The sequence below is a fragment of the Dermochelys coriacea genome, chromosome 9 (genome assembly GCF_009764565.3).
Source record: "Dermochelys coriacea isolate rDerCor1 chromosome 9, rDerCor1.pri.v4, whole genome shotgun sequence".
Lineage (NCBI taxonomy): Eukaryota > Metazoa > Chordata > Testudines > Dermochelyidae > Dermochelys > Dermochelys coriacea.
Window position 1 is genome coordinate 35,586,086 of NC_050076.1, and position 15,700 is coordinate 35,601,785.

Sequence of the window (15,700 nt, forward strand, 5' to 3'; positions counted from 1 at the left end):
GAAAGAACATTTAGCAAGGGACAGGGGCAAAGATACTAGATGTCACTTGGGCATGGAGTCTTACTTGGCACCAGGGGTGGGGAAGAAGCAGTCCCCATTTTAGAGGATTTCTGAGACAATTTATCCTTAAGAAGGTGTTTACCCTCCACATGCCTCTGTTTAAACAAGTCCTTGGGCTAGCTTGAGGAACCGGAGCATTGATCCTGGAAGGGCACTACCTAGAGGCTCTGGTCACTGTGCCAGGGAGCCAGAAGGCCCAGGATCAGATCAGGGCCTCATAGAAAGCTCCATTAAGTGCCTTTGGAGCTGGAAGACTGAGCTCTTGTGAGGGTCACTAACTGGAAAGACCTGGGGCCACGCCAGGCAGGGTTTAAAGAATGGCTTATTGGGCAGACTCATTTCCCCAAAAGATGAGATAGTAAGGGTGGGGAGAGACCCTTAAGCTACAAAACTATCTAACAATGATCTAAAAAATTATTTACAAAAAAAAAAAAAAAAGGTTCAAGCGGGAACACTAGCAGAAACTACAATTAAGAACATAAGAACAGCCATACTGGGTCAGACCAAAGGTCCATCTAGCCCAGTATCCTGTCTTCTGAGTGGCCAATGGCAGGTGCCCCAGAGGGAATGAACAGAACAGGTAATCATTAAGTGATCCATACCCCGTTGCTCATTCCCAGCTTCTGTCAAACAGAGGCTAGGGACACCATCCCCCAGTTACTGAAGGGTTCCGTCTCAGACCACAATTGGTAGAATGAAACTGGAAAGGTGGTTGGTCTGTGACACCCATTATGCCCTCAGTTCAGAACACAAGCAAGCACAGTTTTCAGGTACAGTTCAACAGACAGTGCTATTGAAAAATATTCTGGTCTCAGGTGCATGGAGTGCATGCACTCCCACAGAGAATATCCATAGGGACCAGCCCTCAAAGAACCACCAAGTTTTTATTTTCTAGTTGATGCAATTTACATTCTTAATAAATATGAACATTTTATTTATTTAACCACCTTTCCAATAAAGAAACTTCGAATAAAATCCTCTCCGTAGTGCCAAGACTAAGGCCTGGGCTACACGGGGGAAGGGGGGGAGGGAGGATGGTTCGAACTAAGATGCGTAGCTGAAGTCCAAGTATCTAAGTTCGACTTTCCTGGCCGTCCTCAAGGCGGCGAGTCGACCGTGGTGGCTCCCCCGTCGACTCCACTTACTCCTCCTGCTGAGGTGGAGTACAGGTATCGATTTCCCAATAGATCGATCACTACCAGCCGATCTGGCGGGAAGTGAAGACGTACCCTGAGAAACTCAGCTGGGTGCTGTCGAACTACAGAGTGGACCCATTCCGCAACTATAACAGTTCATGTTTTGTCCATAATACAAGAGGGAGCACCCTTATGCAGCTCCCACAGAGCATCTCCTAATTATGCCCAGACTCATTCAGCAGAATTGCATGTTCGACAGGAAAGTGGCACTGTCAAGCCCATGGTGGAAGGGGCAGGATTTGTTCCTCAGAAATCATGAAAGCCATTACTGAGATAAAAATCTGTCTTCCAAACTACGGGCCTGATTAAAAAAAAAAAAAAAACAAAAAACACTGAAGTGAACAAAAATTCTAATTTACATCAGCAGGCACTGGATCAGATTCTAGGACTCAGACTTTACCTTCAGCTCCAAACCATGCATCAGTAAAAATTATTCTTTGGAGGGACTAAGAGTGGTTGCCATGCATGAAAAATGAATCTACTGTTATTAAAGATCTTAAATATATATATCTCCACTGACAGGTATCCTTGTAGTTGTATAAGCCTGTTTGACAATGAATACATCTTTTTTCTTTGTAAAGAAGACAGCAGAGACATTTGGGAGGGTTAAAATGCTACGTTGGAAACTCCTACCTTTGGGTGTGCAGGAAAGAGAGAAAGGCTTCCTTAATCAAACCTTTTTAATACACACACACACACACAATTGGATTACATTTGATTCTAGGTGTGGTCTGAAGATTCAGAGATCCTTATTTTAACCAAGACCTGGTTGCTTGTACCTAATGAATAAATAAGAAGCAATTATGTAGAAATTTATATCTTCATAGCACTTCACAAACATGCAGCAGTAATCAGAGCATGCAATTTTGACGCTGTTGTTTTAAAAGTTTCTTGCTGTATTCATAACCCATTTTAAAATATTTTTACAACAGATTTGTTATCAGTCCCATTTTCTTTGGGAATATAGACTCCTCACAAGAAGGGAAGCATCCAAAAGGAAGGTGAACTGGCAAGCCACTTTAAAAACGTGTGCTCTCACTTTAAAATTACAGTAAGAAAAAGTAGTAACTTATGCACATTTTAATATACAGTCTGCAAATTCAAATAAACACCTCCTGTGTCAGTACTATATTTACACTTTTTCCATCAGCAAACTGTATGATAACATCTACTGTAGAGAAAGAATACTTCTTTTACTCAGGTTTATCATCTGTGATTCAGACACATTAATCAGAATGCAGGGATATATATGTCATAGCCAACAGCTTGTCTTTTAAAGATTCCATTAAAAGAACATGAAGATAACCCATTAGGCCATCAATCTGAGAACATGAAATTATATTCTAAATAATGTTTCAATGTCAAAAATGTTTTTCTCTTTCATAATGTCTCAATGTAATGCTAAATGCAATCACATTATTGCTTCTCCACTGAGTGAAATGAACCCCTACATTCAACTTGATGACATTACTATGTGTGTCCATATGTAACACGGTAACCTTGGAACCATCCAACCTATTTCAAAATTTTGGGGAACGTTCTAGAAATCAATGGGCAGGACCCTATTTTGAGGAAAATCAGAAAACCAGAGTGTGAAAATGTGGGACACACACAGTCCCTGTATCTGCTAAGCACATCCATCATTTGTAACCAGCTCTGTAATTACTATAGAACAGAGAATCAGCTGATAGCAGCCATTAATGCCTTTCAGTGTAATACACAACCCCCATCTCCACTCTGCCCCCTGGAGTTTAAAATGCTGACATCAAGAATGAATTATCTCCAAAGACAGAAAGAGAAAAAAAAATAACAGCAGGGATAGCCAGAAAGAGGAGAAAGCAAAGGAGGCTTCAATTTCTTCCTCATAGCATGTTGCCTCCCCAAAGCCTGATCTATGGGGTGTGTGAGAGAGCCAGTGAACACCAGTCATCTGTCCACCACTTCCAACCTGGGACAATGAAAGGCACTTTGGGGTGGTGAAAAAAAGTTGAGCCCTGGCATAGGGGAGGAGTATGGGGGACCATGATGTGGGTAAGACGCGTATAAGTCAAGGGTGCAAGTCACTGGAAAACATGCCCATAGTAGTTTGTGTAGCATTTGATAAATACACAAAATGAAGTACTCTCACCACAATTATCTAGTGCTGAAAAACCAGAAATGTAGCTTGCTCTCAAAGCCAGGTTCCTCTGCTTTGGGCTTGGGCTGTGACCATTCATAAGTCATGGGGAAGGGGGGTCTCACATTATCGAAAAGTATTTGTTGATGTCGGACAACATGAACTCACAGCTGGTTATACATATGTAACCCTTTCAAGGATCCAAACATTTGAGGGGGATTATGTTGGACCCTAGGTTCAATTATCAACAGATACAAAATATAAAAAATATGAAACGGATAAACAATGAGGAGAAGATAATGAGTACCCTGTAAAAGTGCCAGATGTTACAGTTAATCCATAGAATCCATAGATTCTCACTATTTGTTATTTTCAAAAAAAAAGAAAACATATTTGTACTTACAAATTTGAACAACACACAGGCGTCAGTCTACATAAGCAATGAAGTGAGGATGGAGGCATGCAAGGACCACCTGGTATATGCAATAAGCTTGGCCTACAGAAGCAAATCATGCAACCCTCTAGTGATTAAATTCCCATCTGCAGCTAACAAATTGCTTTGACCATATAAATAAAATCTTTGTAAACAAGATAGATTTAATTGCAAAAGCGCCACTTGAAAGTCCTGACTGCTGTTAGCCGCATTTTGGAGAAGTCTTAAAATATCATTATAATTTCATTTCTAATGCCAACATCTCCATAGTGATTTAATCACTATGAATGATTAATACTATCATAGATACCCTATATTAGATAATGTATTTTATCTTTAAAATGTACTTCTTGGCACAAATTTATCTTTAATATTTGTTGTACAAATTACTGAGCATGCAAATATTAGAAGTTGGAATTATTATTTGTATTTTGACAGCTCCCAGAAATCCCACTGTGTGAGGCACTGTCAATGTGAACAAAATTTGATTTAAAAATAAAACAATTAAAATGGATTTTTAATTGGATTTTTTATTTACATTAAATACAGGTTTATTTTGAAAAAATAAGCCTATTTAAATGTAACATTATGACAATGTAAAGATCTAAACTATAATCTATTAGAATTTAAATTAATTTAAAATTTAAATTTAAATTAATTTAAAAAAGAATATTCAAACAGTATTTGTTTGCTGAAGTTTTAAAGAAAGTCATACCACTGAAATTGTGGAAGTCACTGGGTAAGCACCTGAAAACACATTTTGTTGAAGAATAGTGCTAAACCAGGAACAGAGAATACTTCTGTCATTTCAATATATTCATCTAGTTCAGTTCAATAACTCGTTCATTAGAACTGAGAGAATAAATAAGAGTTGAAGAAGCACGAAAACATGTTCTCTTCCAATCAATGAATAAAAATGAGGTGTGAAGGGATGAGAGCTACTCATTCTAAAATCTTGAAGGACACTGCCAGGAAGCAGGGCCTGCAGCAGAGTCAGTCTCTGGGCAACCTAACAAAAGCTGCTGGTCTACAGAGGTCTGCCTGATTGACTGTACCACCTGATTGGTTGGAAGAGTCAGCAGAACGGCTCTTACGCCCAGCAGCTGCTGCTCAAAGCATTTGCCCACAGCTGAGATAGCATAGCGCCTGAGCTTGTTTGTTCTCAGCCCCTCTCCTGCCTTGTTCCAGTCCTGCTCCTGCTCCAGACCCAGCCTTACCCTTGCCTTGCCTTGTCAGGTAATCTGGTCCCCAGCCTTGGTTTAGACCTTTGGCTCTGCTATCTGTCCTCTGACTCCAACTCTGGCCCTTGGCTCTGATTGCTGGCTATCAACTCCGGATCCAACTGTTAGACACAACCACTCATGCCCCAGGGGGTCACTGGTAGATATAGTGACCAGATAATCAGCTCAATTCACTAACTTGCTTTGTTTAAATAACTTAGTTAATTTTAAATGTAAAACATGTTTTTATAAGCTTTTTTTCCCCGTACATACCCAGTACATTTAAGGTAGTTCTAGTACTTTAAAAAAAATTGTAATGGTGGCTTCGCGCATCTAATTCAATTCCAATTTCCATCCAAATGCAATTTGTCACAAATCATGAGAAAAAAGAATAAATCTAGTAAATACATGTCATTCACCAGTTTCTAATATAACATGTGAATTTAAGAATCTAAATAAAAAGTATATTAAGCTATATAATTGCTTAAATAAATGTGCACAAATATAGTGTATCCTCCTGGTTAGCAAGAAGTATCAAATTTAGGCCAGGTTTACACCTAAAACTTAGGGTGACCTACTTACACCACTCAGGGCTGTGAAAAAGGTTATGCCTTGTGAGATGTAGTTAAATAGACCTAACCCCACTATAAACACATCGACCTAGCTATCACCTCCTACAGAAGGTGTCTGTAGGGAGGCGGTGTGGTTCCCCCCCTGCCCCGGAGAGAGACAAGCTGGACACCAGAGTGGGTGGAGACAGAGCACTCCAAGCCCGTCCCCCAGAGGGTCATGTGCCAGACCGGAAGTATATGAGCCCAACCCCAGAGCTCACTCGGGAGGCAGCTGCTGGAGAGGCAGACGCCTCTGGCCCAGCTCCCACTGTGGAGACTCCAGCAGCGGACTTGAAGACTGGCCGATCCTTGATGCGGAGCAGCGTGTGGGTGTGTCGCTGAGCTTACCCCTCACCAGCTACCCAAAAGAGTCGCTGAGCTTACCCCTCAAAAGCTATCCTGAGGATCCAATGGTGATCGACCCCTCTGAGGACACCACCTGGACCCAGGTACCTCCAGAGGGGGAGTTGGGAAGTAGCCTGGGGGCAGCCAACCCAAGTCTGGCTGCAACACTGCCAGAACCCATGTCAGTATGTTGCGGCCAGCAGCGGGCCTTTGGCTGCAGCTAGGGCCTCAGGCTGGGATGCAGTGGAGTGGGAAGGCCTGTGTCCCCCTTGCCACCCAACTCGTGGGTAGCAGCCTCCCCCTCTCCCAGGCCCTCGGAGCCTGAAGCCTGGGTGTGCTAGTTACCTGTGTTTGCTCAGCCCCTGCCTGAGGGTCTGAGTCTTGAATTCATTGCTGCCCCACCCTGACCCAGGGCCTGGGCTTGATAACTGCTATCTGTGTTTGCTCAGCCCCTGCCCAAGGGCCTGAGCTGTGACTCTTTACTGCCCCGCCCTGACATAGGGGCTGAGCTTGTGAACTGCTGTTACCTGTGTTTGCTCAGCCCTGCCGGACGGCTTAAGCCAGGACTCCTGTGGCCTAACTGATTCCCCCAGGGGCCAGTACAAGGACTGAAGGAGGCGGTGTGGTTCCCCGCCACCCCAGAAAGGGACGAACCCTGCCAACATAGGGTCCATTTACCATCGTGAAGGAAAAACCTCTTCCATTGCTGTAACAAGTATCTAGATTACAGCAGCATAGCTGCAGCATTGCAAATGTGCCACTGTAGCACTAGTAGTGTAGACCTACCCGTAGTGTAAAGGCTGTATACTTAGCTGCAAACCAATATATTTTAACGGTTACCCACCAGTGAAAGTTGACCTTTCTTTGGGAAAAAAACTAAAAGTACAGGAACAGGGAACAGTACATTAAGAAAAAAAAAAAGATGCATTCCATGAGATTTCAAGAGGGGAAAAGGCCCAAACCAGCTGCAAATTGGGGCATGTGCAGTGTCGCGTTTTGTCTAGACTAGGCTGTAAAGGTGTGGTATTGTTCTAGCAAATACATTCTAAGACAGGCAGTGTGCCCTTTGACATATGCTAAGCTGCTCAACTTACTCACAATATATGGATGGACAGACATGTACTACGTTAGTGTTTTAGAATGTGACAGTTAGAATGTGTTAGTGCTAACATCACAACTTCACATCCTACTTTAGCCAAAGCATATGATAAAAAGGATTTTAAAACCATAGCACAGATTTTAATACCATAGCACAGACAGGGTAAATTATACTGTGTGTGTAAGCTGGTCCAGGTGAACCCTACACTTTTATTCTACTGTGGACAAGCAAATCTTGGTGAAAGGATTAGTGATGTTTTATCTGAGGTTTCTGCATGAAGAATTGCCTGTGCATATTTTTTTACCAGCTCGGTTCAAGAAATCTGGACTTGTGTACATTTTATAAATAGTCAAATTACATTACAAAAATAAACTGACTATGCATCATTGATTTCCAAAAGAGCTGCAAGACCCAAAACCTGCTTCTGCTCTGCAAAGAAGCAACAATAGCAGGTTTTCATTATAAACAATATTGATATATGTGTCATTAGATAATCTGCTAAATTCTAATTTTTAATATTAAAATATTTTTAACTTTAATATATGCTACAATAATTGCAATAATAATTGCAAAGTTGATCTAACTGGTTTCAAATACATGTGCAGCACATAAACTAGAAAATTAAACATGATGAGAAAAAAAAAACTAAGGCACATATTCCAATGAGAGAGAGAGACTAAGCAAATAAATTGTGTGTGTTGTGTGTTTTTTTTTTTAAATCAAGTTTTCATTTCAGTCTATCTACTAAATTACTGAGAAAAAAGGAAAAGGAGTACTTGTGGCACCTTAGAGACTAACAAATTTATTTGAGCATAAGCTTCGAGAGCTACAGCTCACTTCATCGGATGCATTCAGTGGAAAATACAGTGGGGAGATTTATATACACACATAGAGAACATAAAACAATGGGTTTTATCATACACACTGTAAGGAGAGTGATCACTTAAGATGAGCTATTACCAGCAGGAAGGAGGGGGGGAAGGAGGAAAACCTTTCAGGGTGATAATCAAGGTGGGCCATTTCCAGCAGTTAACAAGGAAGTCTGAGGAACAGTGGGGGTGGGGTGGGGGAAGAAATAACATGGGGAAATAGTTTTACTTTATGTAATGACCCATCCACTCCCAGTCTCTATTCAAGCCTAAATTAATTGTATCCAGTTAGCAAAATTAATTCCAATTCAGCAGTCTCTCATTGGAGTCTGTTTTTGGAGTTTTTTTGTTGAAGGATAGCCACTCTCAGGTCTGTAATCATGTGACGGGAGAGATTGAAGTGTTCTCTGACTGGTTTTTGAATGTTATAATTCTTGATGTCTGATTTGTGTCCATTTATTCTTTTACGTAGAGACTGTCCAGTTTGACCAATGTACATGGCAGAGGGGCATTGCTGGCACATGATGGCATATATCACATTGGTAGATGCGCAGGTGAACGAGCCTCTGATAGTGTGGCTGATGTGATTAGGCCCTATGATGGTGTCCCCTCAATAGGTATGTGGGCAGAATTGGCAACGGGCTTTGTTGCAAGGATAGGTTCCTGAGTTAGTGGTTCTGTTGTGTGGTGTATGGTTGCTGGTGAGTATTTGCTTCAGGTTGGGGGGCTGTCTGTAAGCAAGGACTGGCCTGTCTCCAAGATCTGTGAGAGTGATGGGTCGTCCTTCAGGATAGGTTGTAGATCCTTGATGATGCAACTCTGGTTCAGGGCTTTAGACTAACGGGCAAGGGGGAGGTGCTGGGACTTGGAGCTTTAGCTCTGTGGCTCCACTCCCACTTTCAGCCCTGCAAGGGGGGCACTGGGGCATGGGACTTTAGCTACAAGGGGAGTGCTGGTTTCAGCCCCAGCGCTCCCACCATAGCTAAAGCCCCGAGCCCTGGTGTGTTCTCGCCCTGCTGAAGCCAGGAACAGAGCTGCGGGCTGAAGCCCTGAGCCCCTGCCCTGTGAAACTGAAACTGGGAGTGGGGCTAAAGGGCTGAAGCCCTGAGCCCCTGCGCTCCCCTCAGGTATAAAGCGCTGCACCCCAGTGCTCCTGCGGGACAGAACCCTGAGCCCCCCACCTAGAACCCCAGTGCCCTGAGAGTCAGAAGTCCCAACTCTTCCTTCCCCCCACGGCTGCAATCCCAACCCCGCAAGTGGCTGAAGTCCAGAACTATGTCTACAGAATTACAGAATATTTCAGAGTTACGGACAACCTCCATTCCCAAGATGTCCGTAACTCTAAGGTTGTACTGTACTGGATAGTTGGTTAACAAATAAATACACTTCTTGCCCTGCACATAAAAACACAAAAATAATAGTTTCTACTGTAGATCTAAATTCTCCTAACTCAGTCCATCTTGAGAGAAAAACTGGACTCTTAGTTATTTTCTTGCCCTTCCGGAATACCAAAAAGTAACTACAAGAAAGTCAGTTCTGAAATCTTTGTAGCAAAAATTGTTACAATTCTGACTTTCAAAGAAAAAACATCTAATGCTCTAAAGAAGACACAAGTGCTGAAGAGCCAAATTAAAGCTTCAAAAAATTGTGAAAAGTCACTATATATACACATTTTGGTTGTTGTTCTGAGAAACCCAATTCTCCCTTAGAGAAAACTTACAGAAAGGACAAAGTTCAGTCCTCTTGTAAGGATCCCAAACCACAGAGAGAGAAAATTTGGTAAGAGTTTTCCAATGGTTCTTTTAAATTTAATAATTTTATTAAGATAATGTTGAAGTAAAAAGAAAATGGTACAGAGTTTAGGCATAGAAGTTTCTGGTTATCAGGGAATAAGGTACAGATTATCAAGGGGTGCGAAATTCAGTTTAGGAGCAGGTGGCATAAGGAATACATAATCTGCAGTCTCCCCGATTGGGGGTATACTACAGTCCTGAAAAGATAAAACAGGACATAACTTCTTTGATATAGACTGCCTCATAATAGCATAGGAGGGTTTTTGTTCTCTGAGCTCATCTACCTGCCCTGTAAAGTCAGTAAGATTCTCAGTAACTACAACAGAAATCAATTGCTCATATAGATTTTAAGCCCCTGGCAGAGTCTGGAGGCTTCTCCTCTGAGCTACTGTTTTACTTTAATCCAGCCTAGATGATTAGAATCAAGGAATATGGCATACTTCTCAAAGTACAAGTGTCTGGTCAAAGAAACGATATAATAAAGAGTAGAATGCCACTTCTGGTTTTACTGAGTTGTAAAATTGTCTAACTGCCCAAACCACCCCACCATGCACGTGCACTTTCCTGAAAACTAACCAACACACTTATTTCTGCAAGGAAAAACAACCTACCCTTTTGTTTAGCTATTCTGTTCTCAGTTTTTAATTCTCAAAGTCGCAAACCAGGAAGAACTATTTGACTTTTTCTCATTCAATTCAATATTAAATAAGGTCTTTGGTAGACAAACATCTCAAAAGACTGTCCCTTTCTCTGGCGAGATATATGAACTACATAGCAGCATATTTTAATTTATTAGGCTCCTTAGATTTGCACTCAGTGCAAATCATTTAGAAACCAGCTCATTATCGGCTCAGTAAAACACATTATCTGTCCTTCACTCTAGATTTCTCTGGCAGTTTTCAATCCCACCCTGCCTGCTTGCTCAGATTGTTATTCAGGAACTTTGACTATTCTGTTTCCAAAAAGGATTACATCTTAACTAACTATTTTTTGGTCTCAAATAGAGTTAAGAAGGTGTTGACTGAGTCCTAGGTTGTTTGTCTCTGCATGAGCTTAAGCTTGACCATACAGAACAAGAAAAAATTTAGCAAGATCCCAAAATGAGATTGCACCATCAAGACTAGCTCCAACAGAGATTATCCTCAAATAACGTTTTTTACGGTCAGAACAAATTTTCTCTACACAGTATACAAAGTTGTTCGACCTTTGTTTTAGAATATGTATTTTACTGAACGTTAGGAAAAAAGTTTTCCAAATTTTTTTCAACATAGTTCATTTAGTAAAAAGCAAACTTTTTCATTTGTTACAGGTTTGTCCACCATGGAAGAGAAGCAATGATCTTGGTGGGAATTGTCACTTTAGTGTTTATGTGATCTCTGTATGGTGAGTAAATGGACTGGAGCCAGGCTTGTAGGACATGTTGCAAGGATACCACAAGACGTTCCAGCGAATGCCATTCTCTGGGTGGCTTATAACATCTGGGATAAAATTCCACCAACCAAGGAGCGGAGGTGGCCCAGAGGCAGACTCCCTATTACATGGGTTCATCCAGTCTGTTCCAATGTTGGACTTTAAGGCCTTCAAGCCTTTGCAGTTGTGCAGGAACAAACCAAATGGTGAACGATTGCTACAGCCAAATGTCTATGGAGGAGGAGCAGGAGCAGGGGGAGGAAGGGGCTTGTAGGCAATGTAGGTGAAGTCTGGTGAACTGGCTGTAACATGATGTCATGTGGCCTAGCAGAGAAAGCCAGACCCTGACATGGTTTGTGGACAGAAAAGTGACTTGTTGTATCAATTTGTTAATAGTCTGGAGCATGAGGAGGTCAGCAGTGCACATGCAGACCAATGGACACTACTTGCTAAAAATCTCTGAATTCAGGCACATGGTGCACATGTGTACTCATGAGTGGAATACACACAGGGTCCAGCACTTAAAGATGAAAACAACGTTATTTAGCTGTTCTGTAACTTGTTCTTCTAGATGCATTGGACATTCCACTTCATGTGTGGGCAAATCCACTGCACCAAAGTCAGAGATTGCTCCCATAGGAGTACCCTCTCAGGACAGTGCATGCACCCTTTGCTGCCTTGTTCTGCTGCATAATGGCAAAAAGGGTGAAGCTGCCCCAGAACCCTCTCAATTCCTTCTTACCAGTCAGACCTAGATATAGAGGGGAAGGAGGATGGGTTGTGCAATGGACGTGTGCAACACATCTTGAAGAACAGTTAAGATCAGTAACCATTTTTTCTTCGAGTGATTTCACATGCCCATTCCATTTCAGGAACACTGATGGAACTAATTGATAGGCCTTCTTGTTTCAAGTAGAACAAGTAATCCAAAACATGTTGGATAGAGACCTGAACTGGCAAAACACCCTTTCTGCTTTGACCATAAGGAGAATCCTTTCCACTTCAAACAGGTGAGCATATCTAGTAGATGCCTTTCTGCTATTCATGAGAACTTTTTTCATATGCCCAAACACACGGCCTCTTGAGGCATTAACCGAGAAGCATCCAGGCCATAAAATGGAGAGCAGCTAAGTTGAGATGTAGCAAGCAACTGTGGTCCTAGAAGATAGCATCAAAGAAGCCATGGCTCAGAACAGCAGCAGACTGGAGAACCAATGCTGGTGAGACCATGCCAGCGTTATAAGGATCATGTGAACATGAACCTTCTGGAACTTGACCAACAGAAGGAGTAGAATGGAAGAGTAGGCATACAACAGTTTGTCTTTCCAAAATAGCAGGGAAGCATCCATCAGAGATACCTTACTGTGATGTGCCCAACAAAAGAGCTGGCACTTTCTGTTGAGACCAGTAGCAACAGGTCTATATGATGAATCCTCCCAAGCGTTTCTGAACATCAGGAAGTGGAAGACTGAGATATATTGTATTGGTGATACAAAACTCCCAAAGATGTATTGCTGCTTGACAGAGATGATCTGGTCTGGCCCCTCCCTACTTGTTCATGAAGAACATTTCGGCATTGTTGTCCATGAGGACTTGTAGTCTCTCTCCTTTGCTGTGAAGGGCCAGAAGAATAGCCTTCAACTCTCTGCATATTTATGTGGAGATCCAAATCCTGTTGAGACAATTGATCTTGAGTTCATAGGTTTCCTAGGTCAGCTCCCCAACTGAGAGAGGAAGCACCTGTAACTAGAGTCAATGTGAGTAAGGGAAGGGTGAAGGGAACTCCCATACATACATTGGCTGGATCCAATGAGGCTACTATTCTTGCAGAAACTCAAATCAGCATGTCCAGTGGGTGACAAGCCAGAGTACACTGACTTTAACCTTCTCTGCAACTTTCTGAGATGAAGTCTGGCATGTCAAACCATATACATACAAGAGCCCAAGTTGTCCCAGTAGTCTTAGACAATTTCTTACTGTTGTGAGCAGATGGCTTTTGATATCTATATAAGTTTTAATATCTGGAATCCGGCTTGAGGCAGGAACATCCTGACTACTGTAGAATCCAGGATTGCCTCTATAAATTCTATTCTCTGACCTGGAGAGAACACTGACTTTTCCTCATTGATCAAAAGACCCAGAATACTGAAAAGGGATCAGATCCTGCATAGACTGAGTTCTACTTAAAGCCTGGATTGACCTTTTACCAGGCAGTTGTCCAAATAAGAAAATACGTGCACTCATGTCTTCATTAGGAATGCTGCCACTACTCCCATACATTTTGTGAATACTCAAGGGGAAGCAAACAGATCGAAGGGCAAGACCAGAAACTGATAATGGATGCTGTTGACTGGAAATTTTAGGAATCTCTTGTGATTTTGATGGATTGCCACAAGAAAATATGCATCTGTCAAGCTGAGGACAGCATACAAGTCCCCCCAGATTCTTAACCCTCAAGTGAACATGTGAAACCTTATTTTCTTTATATATTTGTTCAAATTTCACAAGCCCAGGATGGATCTAATACTTTCTTTTGCCTTTGTCTTCTCTAGCTGAGCCACATCTCAGCTCTTTCAATGAAAGGTCCTATCTTTTGTGCTTCTTTCTCAGCATCCGAGAAGAGAATTGGTACCAATGTTCAGAAGCACTATCCAAAGCACTATCCTCACTGATGCCGAGGTAGCTGGTGCCCAAACCAAGCAGGAAGGTTCAGAAGGCAGATGCAGGACAGCCTTTATGGGACTGTGGTGCAGTCTCATGTCCCTGTCCTTCTTTGTCCAGTGTTTGAAGTCCCTGCAAATCTGGCAGTAGTCTCGCATATGACCCTCAGTGAGGCACTTTAGGCAGGGTCATGCTCCAGCACAGATTTCTTGCAGCCAGCACACAGCTTAAAACTCAGAGACCAACTCATACCCTGTACCAGATGTTGATACCCCATAAATAAGAGGGACCCCCACACTCCAAGAAAAAGCAACAAAAATATCTTATATTATTCTAACAGTAACAAATACTACAAATTAACTATTTACAGAAACAGAAGATAAATAGCCTGTGAAGGGAGAAACTTGCAGAAGCAAGTTGATGTGCTCTGACTACTGATCACAGGCCATCAGAACAAATGGAGGTAGATCTGGGGCAGCTGCACCCGTCATACCATCACGCAGCAACATGAGGCAGTGGAGAATATATAAATTGCCCCAACAGGTACTGCATTAAGGCGAAAATCTCCAACTCTGGGCACACACACATCTGAAGTGGAAAGGACATGCGCAAATCACTTGTACTAGAAACTGAATGCCTGTACACAAATTAAAACAGGTTGATATTTATTCACCAAAGTAGAAGACCAAGGTATTAAAAACCCTAGCTTCTGTTAGTCAGAAAAACAGCAAGGTCAGTGTAAGACAGTGGTTTTCATACTTTTTTCATTTATGGAGCCCTAAAAAATTTCAAATGAAGGTGCGGACCCCTTTGGAAATCTTAGACATACAGTAAAACCTGAGAGTTATGAACACCAGAGTTATGAACTGACCAGTCCATTACACACCTCATTTGGAACTGGAAGTACACAATCAGGCATGAGTTGAGGCAAAAAAAGTGCAAACAGGAGTACAGTACTGTGTTAAACGTAAATCCCTAAAAAAAATAAAGGGAAAGCAGCATTTTTCTTCTGCATATTAAAGTTTCAAAGCTGTATTAAGTCAATGTTCAGTTGTAAACGTATGAAAGAAGAACCATAATGTTTTGTTCAGAGATACAAACATTTCAGAGTTACAACATCCATTCTCGAGGTGTTCATAACTCAGATTTTACTGGTTGAAAACCACTGGTGTAAGTCATTTGTGCTGTATAAAGGAGTTTGAACATCTGAAAATGCAAGGAATTTTTCTTTTTAGTGAAACATTATGAAAATTAGAAATGGAGATGTTCAGGTCAAATACACGCTCTACAGAGATGTGGCTGCAGAAAAATTATACTGTGAGGTGGCCACAAAATCAGCACAAAACAGAAACCAACAGCCAGAATGTTTTATTTTCACAATATAAAACTTAAAGATAGAGGATGTTACTGTTGTCACAAATTGTTATTTTAAAATGTCATATGATTCAGATTTCTACTTATGAGGACTTATCACATACCAATCCTTTTCTATGCTGTATTTGAAGAAATCTATTATTTAGGTTTGACCAATACAGTAACTCCCCACTTAACGTCCTCTCGCTTAACATTGTTTCGATCTTATGTCCCTGCTCAGTTACAGAACATGCTCCATTTAAAGTTGTGCAATGCTTCATTATATCGTCATTTGGCTGCCTGCTTGGTCCACAGCTGGCAGCCCCCCATCAGCTTCCCTACATCCTCCCGCCCCCAGCACCTCCCACCCGCCGGCAGATCCCGCGGATCAGCACCTTCCCGCTTTTCCCCCACACCTCCTGCCTGCAGCAGTCAGCTGGCTTGCGGTGTTCAGGAGGGAGGGAGGGGGGGGAGGAGTGAGGACTCGACGCGCAGACTCCCACTCCCTCCTGAATGCCGCAAACCAACTGACTG

General features: G+C 42.0%; 1 protein-coding gene and 1 long non-coding RNA gene across 9 annotated transcripts in view; one reads left to right on the forward strand and one right to left on the reverse strand.

The window, feature by feature from the left end:
• The window catches only part of RHBDD1 (rhomboid domain containing 1), a 91,552-nt gene that overhangs the window by 16,591 nt on the left and 59,261 nt on the right, over nucleotides 1-15,700 (reverse strand). The window contains exon 6 of one of the 8 annotated variants that reach the window (XM_043492152.1): nucleotides 1,915-2,035. The exons of the other annotated variants lie outside the window; for them this stretch is intronic. Coding sequence (XP_043348087.1) covers nucleotides 1,977-2,035 — 59 coding nt within the window. The 3' untranslated portion in view covers nucleotides 1,915-1,976. Of the gene's footprint in view, nucleotides 1-1,914; nucleotides 2,036-15,700 lie in introns of those variants that run through there. 8 annotated transcript variants of the gene reach the window in all.
• LOC122455724 lies at nucleotides 5,772-14,700 on the forward strand. Its single transcript, XR_006274158.1, has 3 exons — nucleotides 5,772-6,085; nucleotides 11,052-11,125; nucleotides 12,025-14,700. It is a non-coding gene; the product is annotated as an uncharacterized LOC122455724 (long non-coding RNA).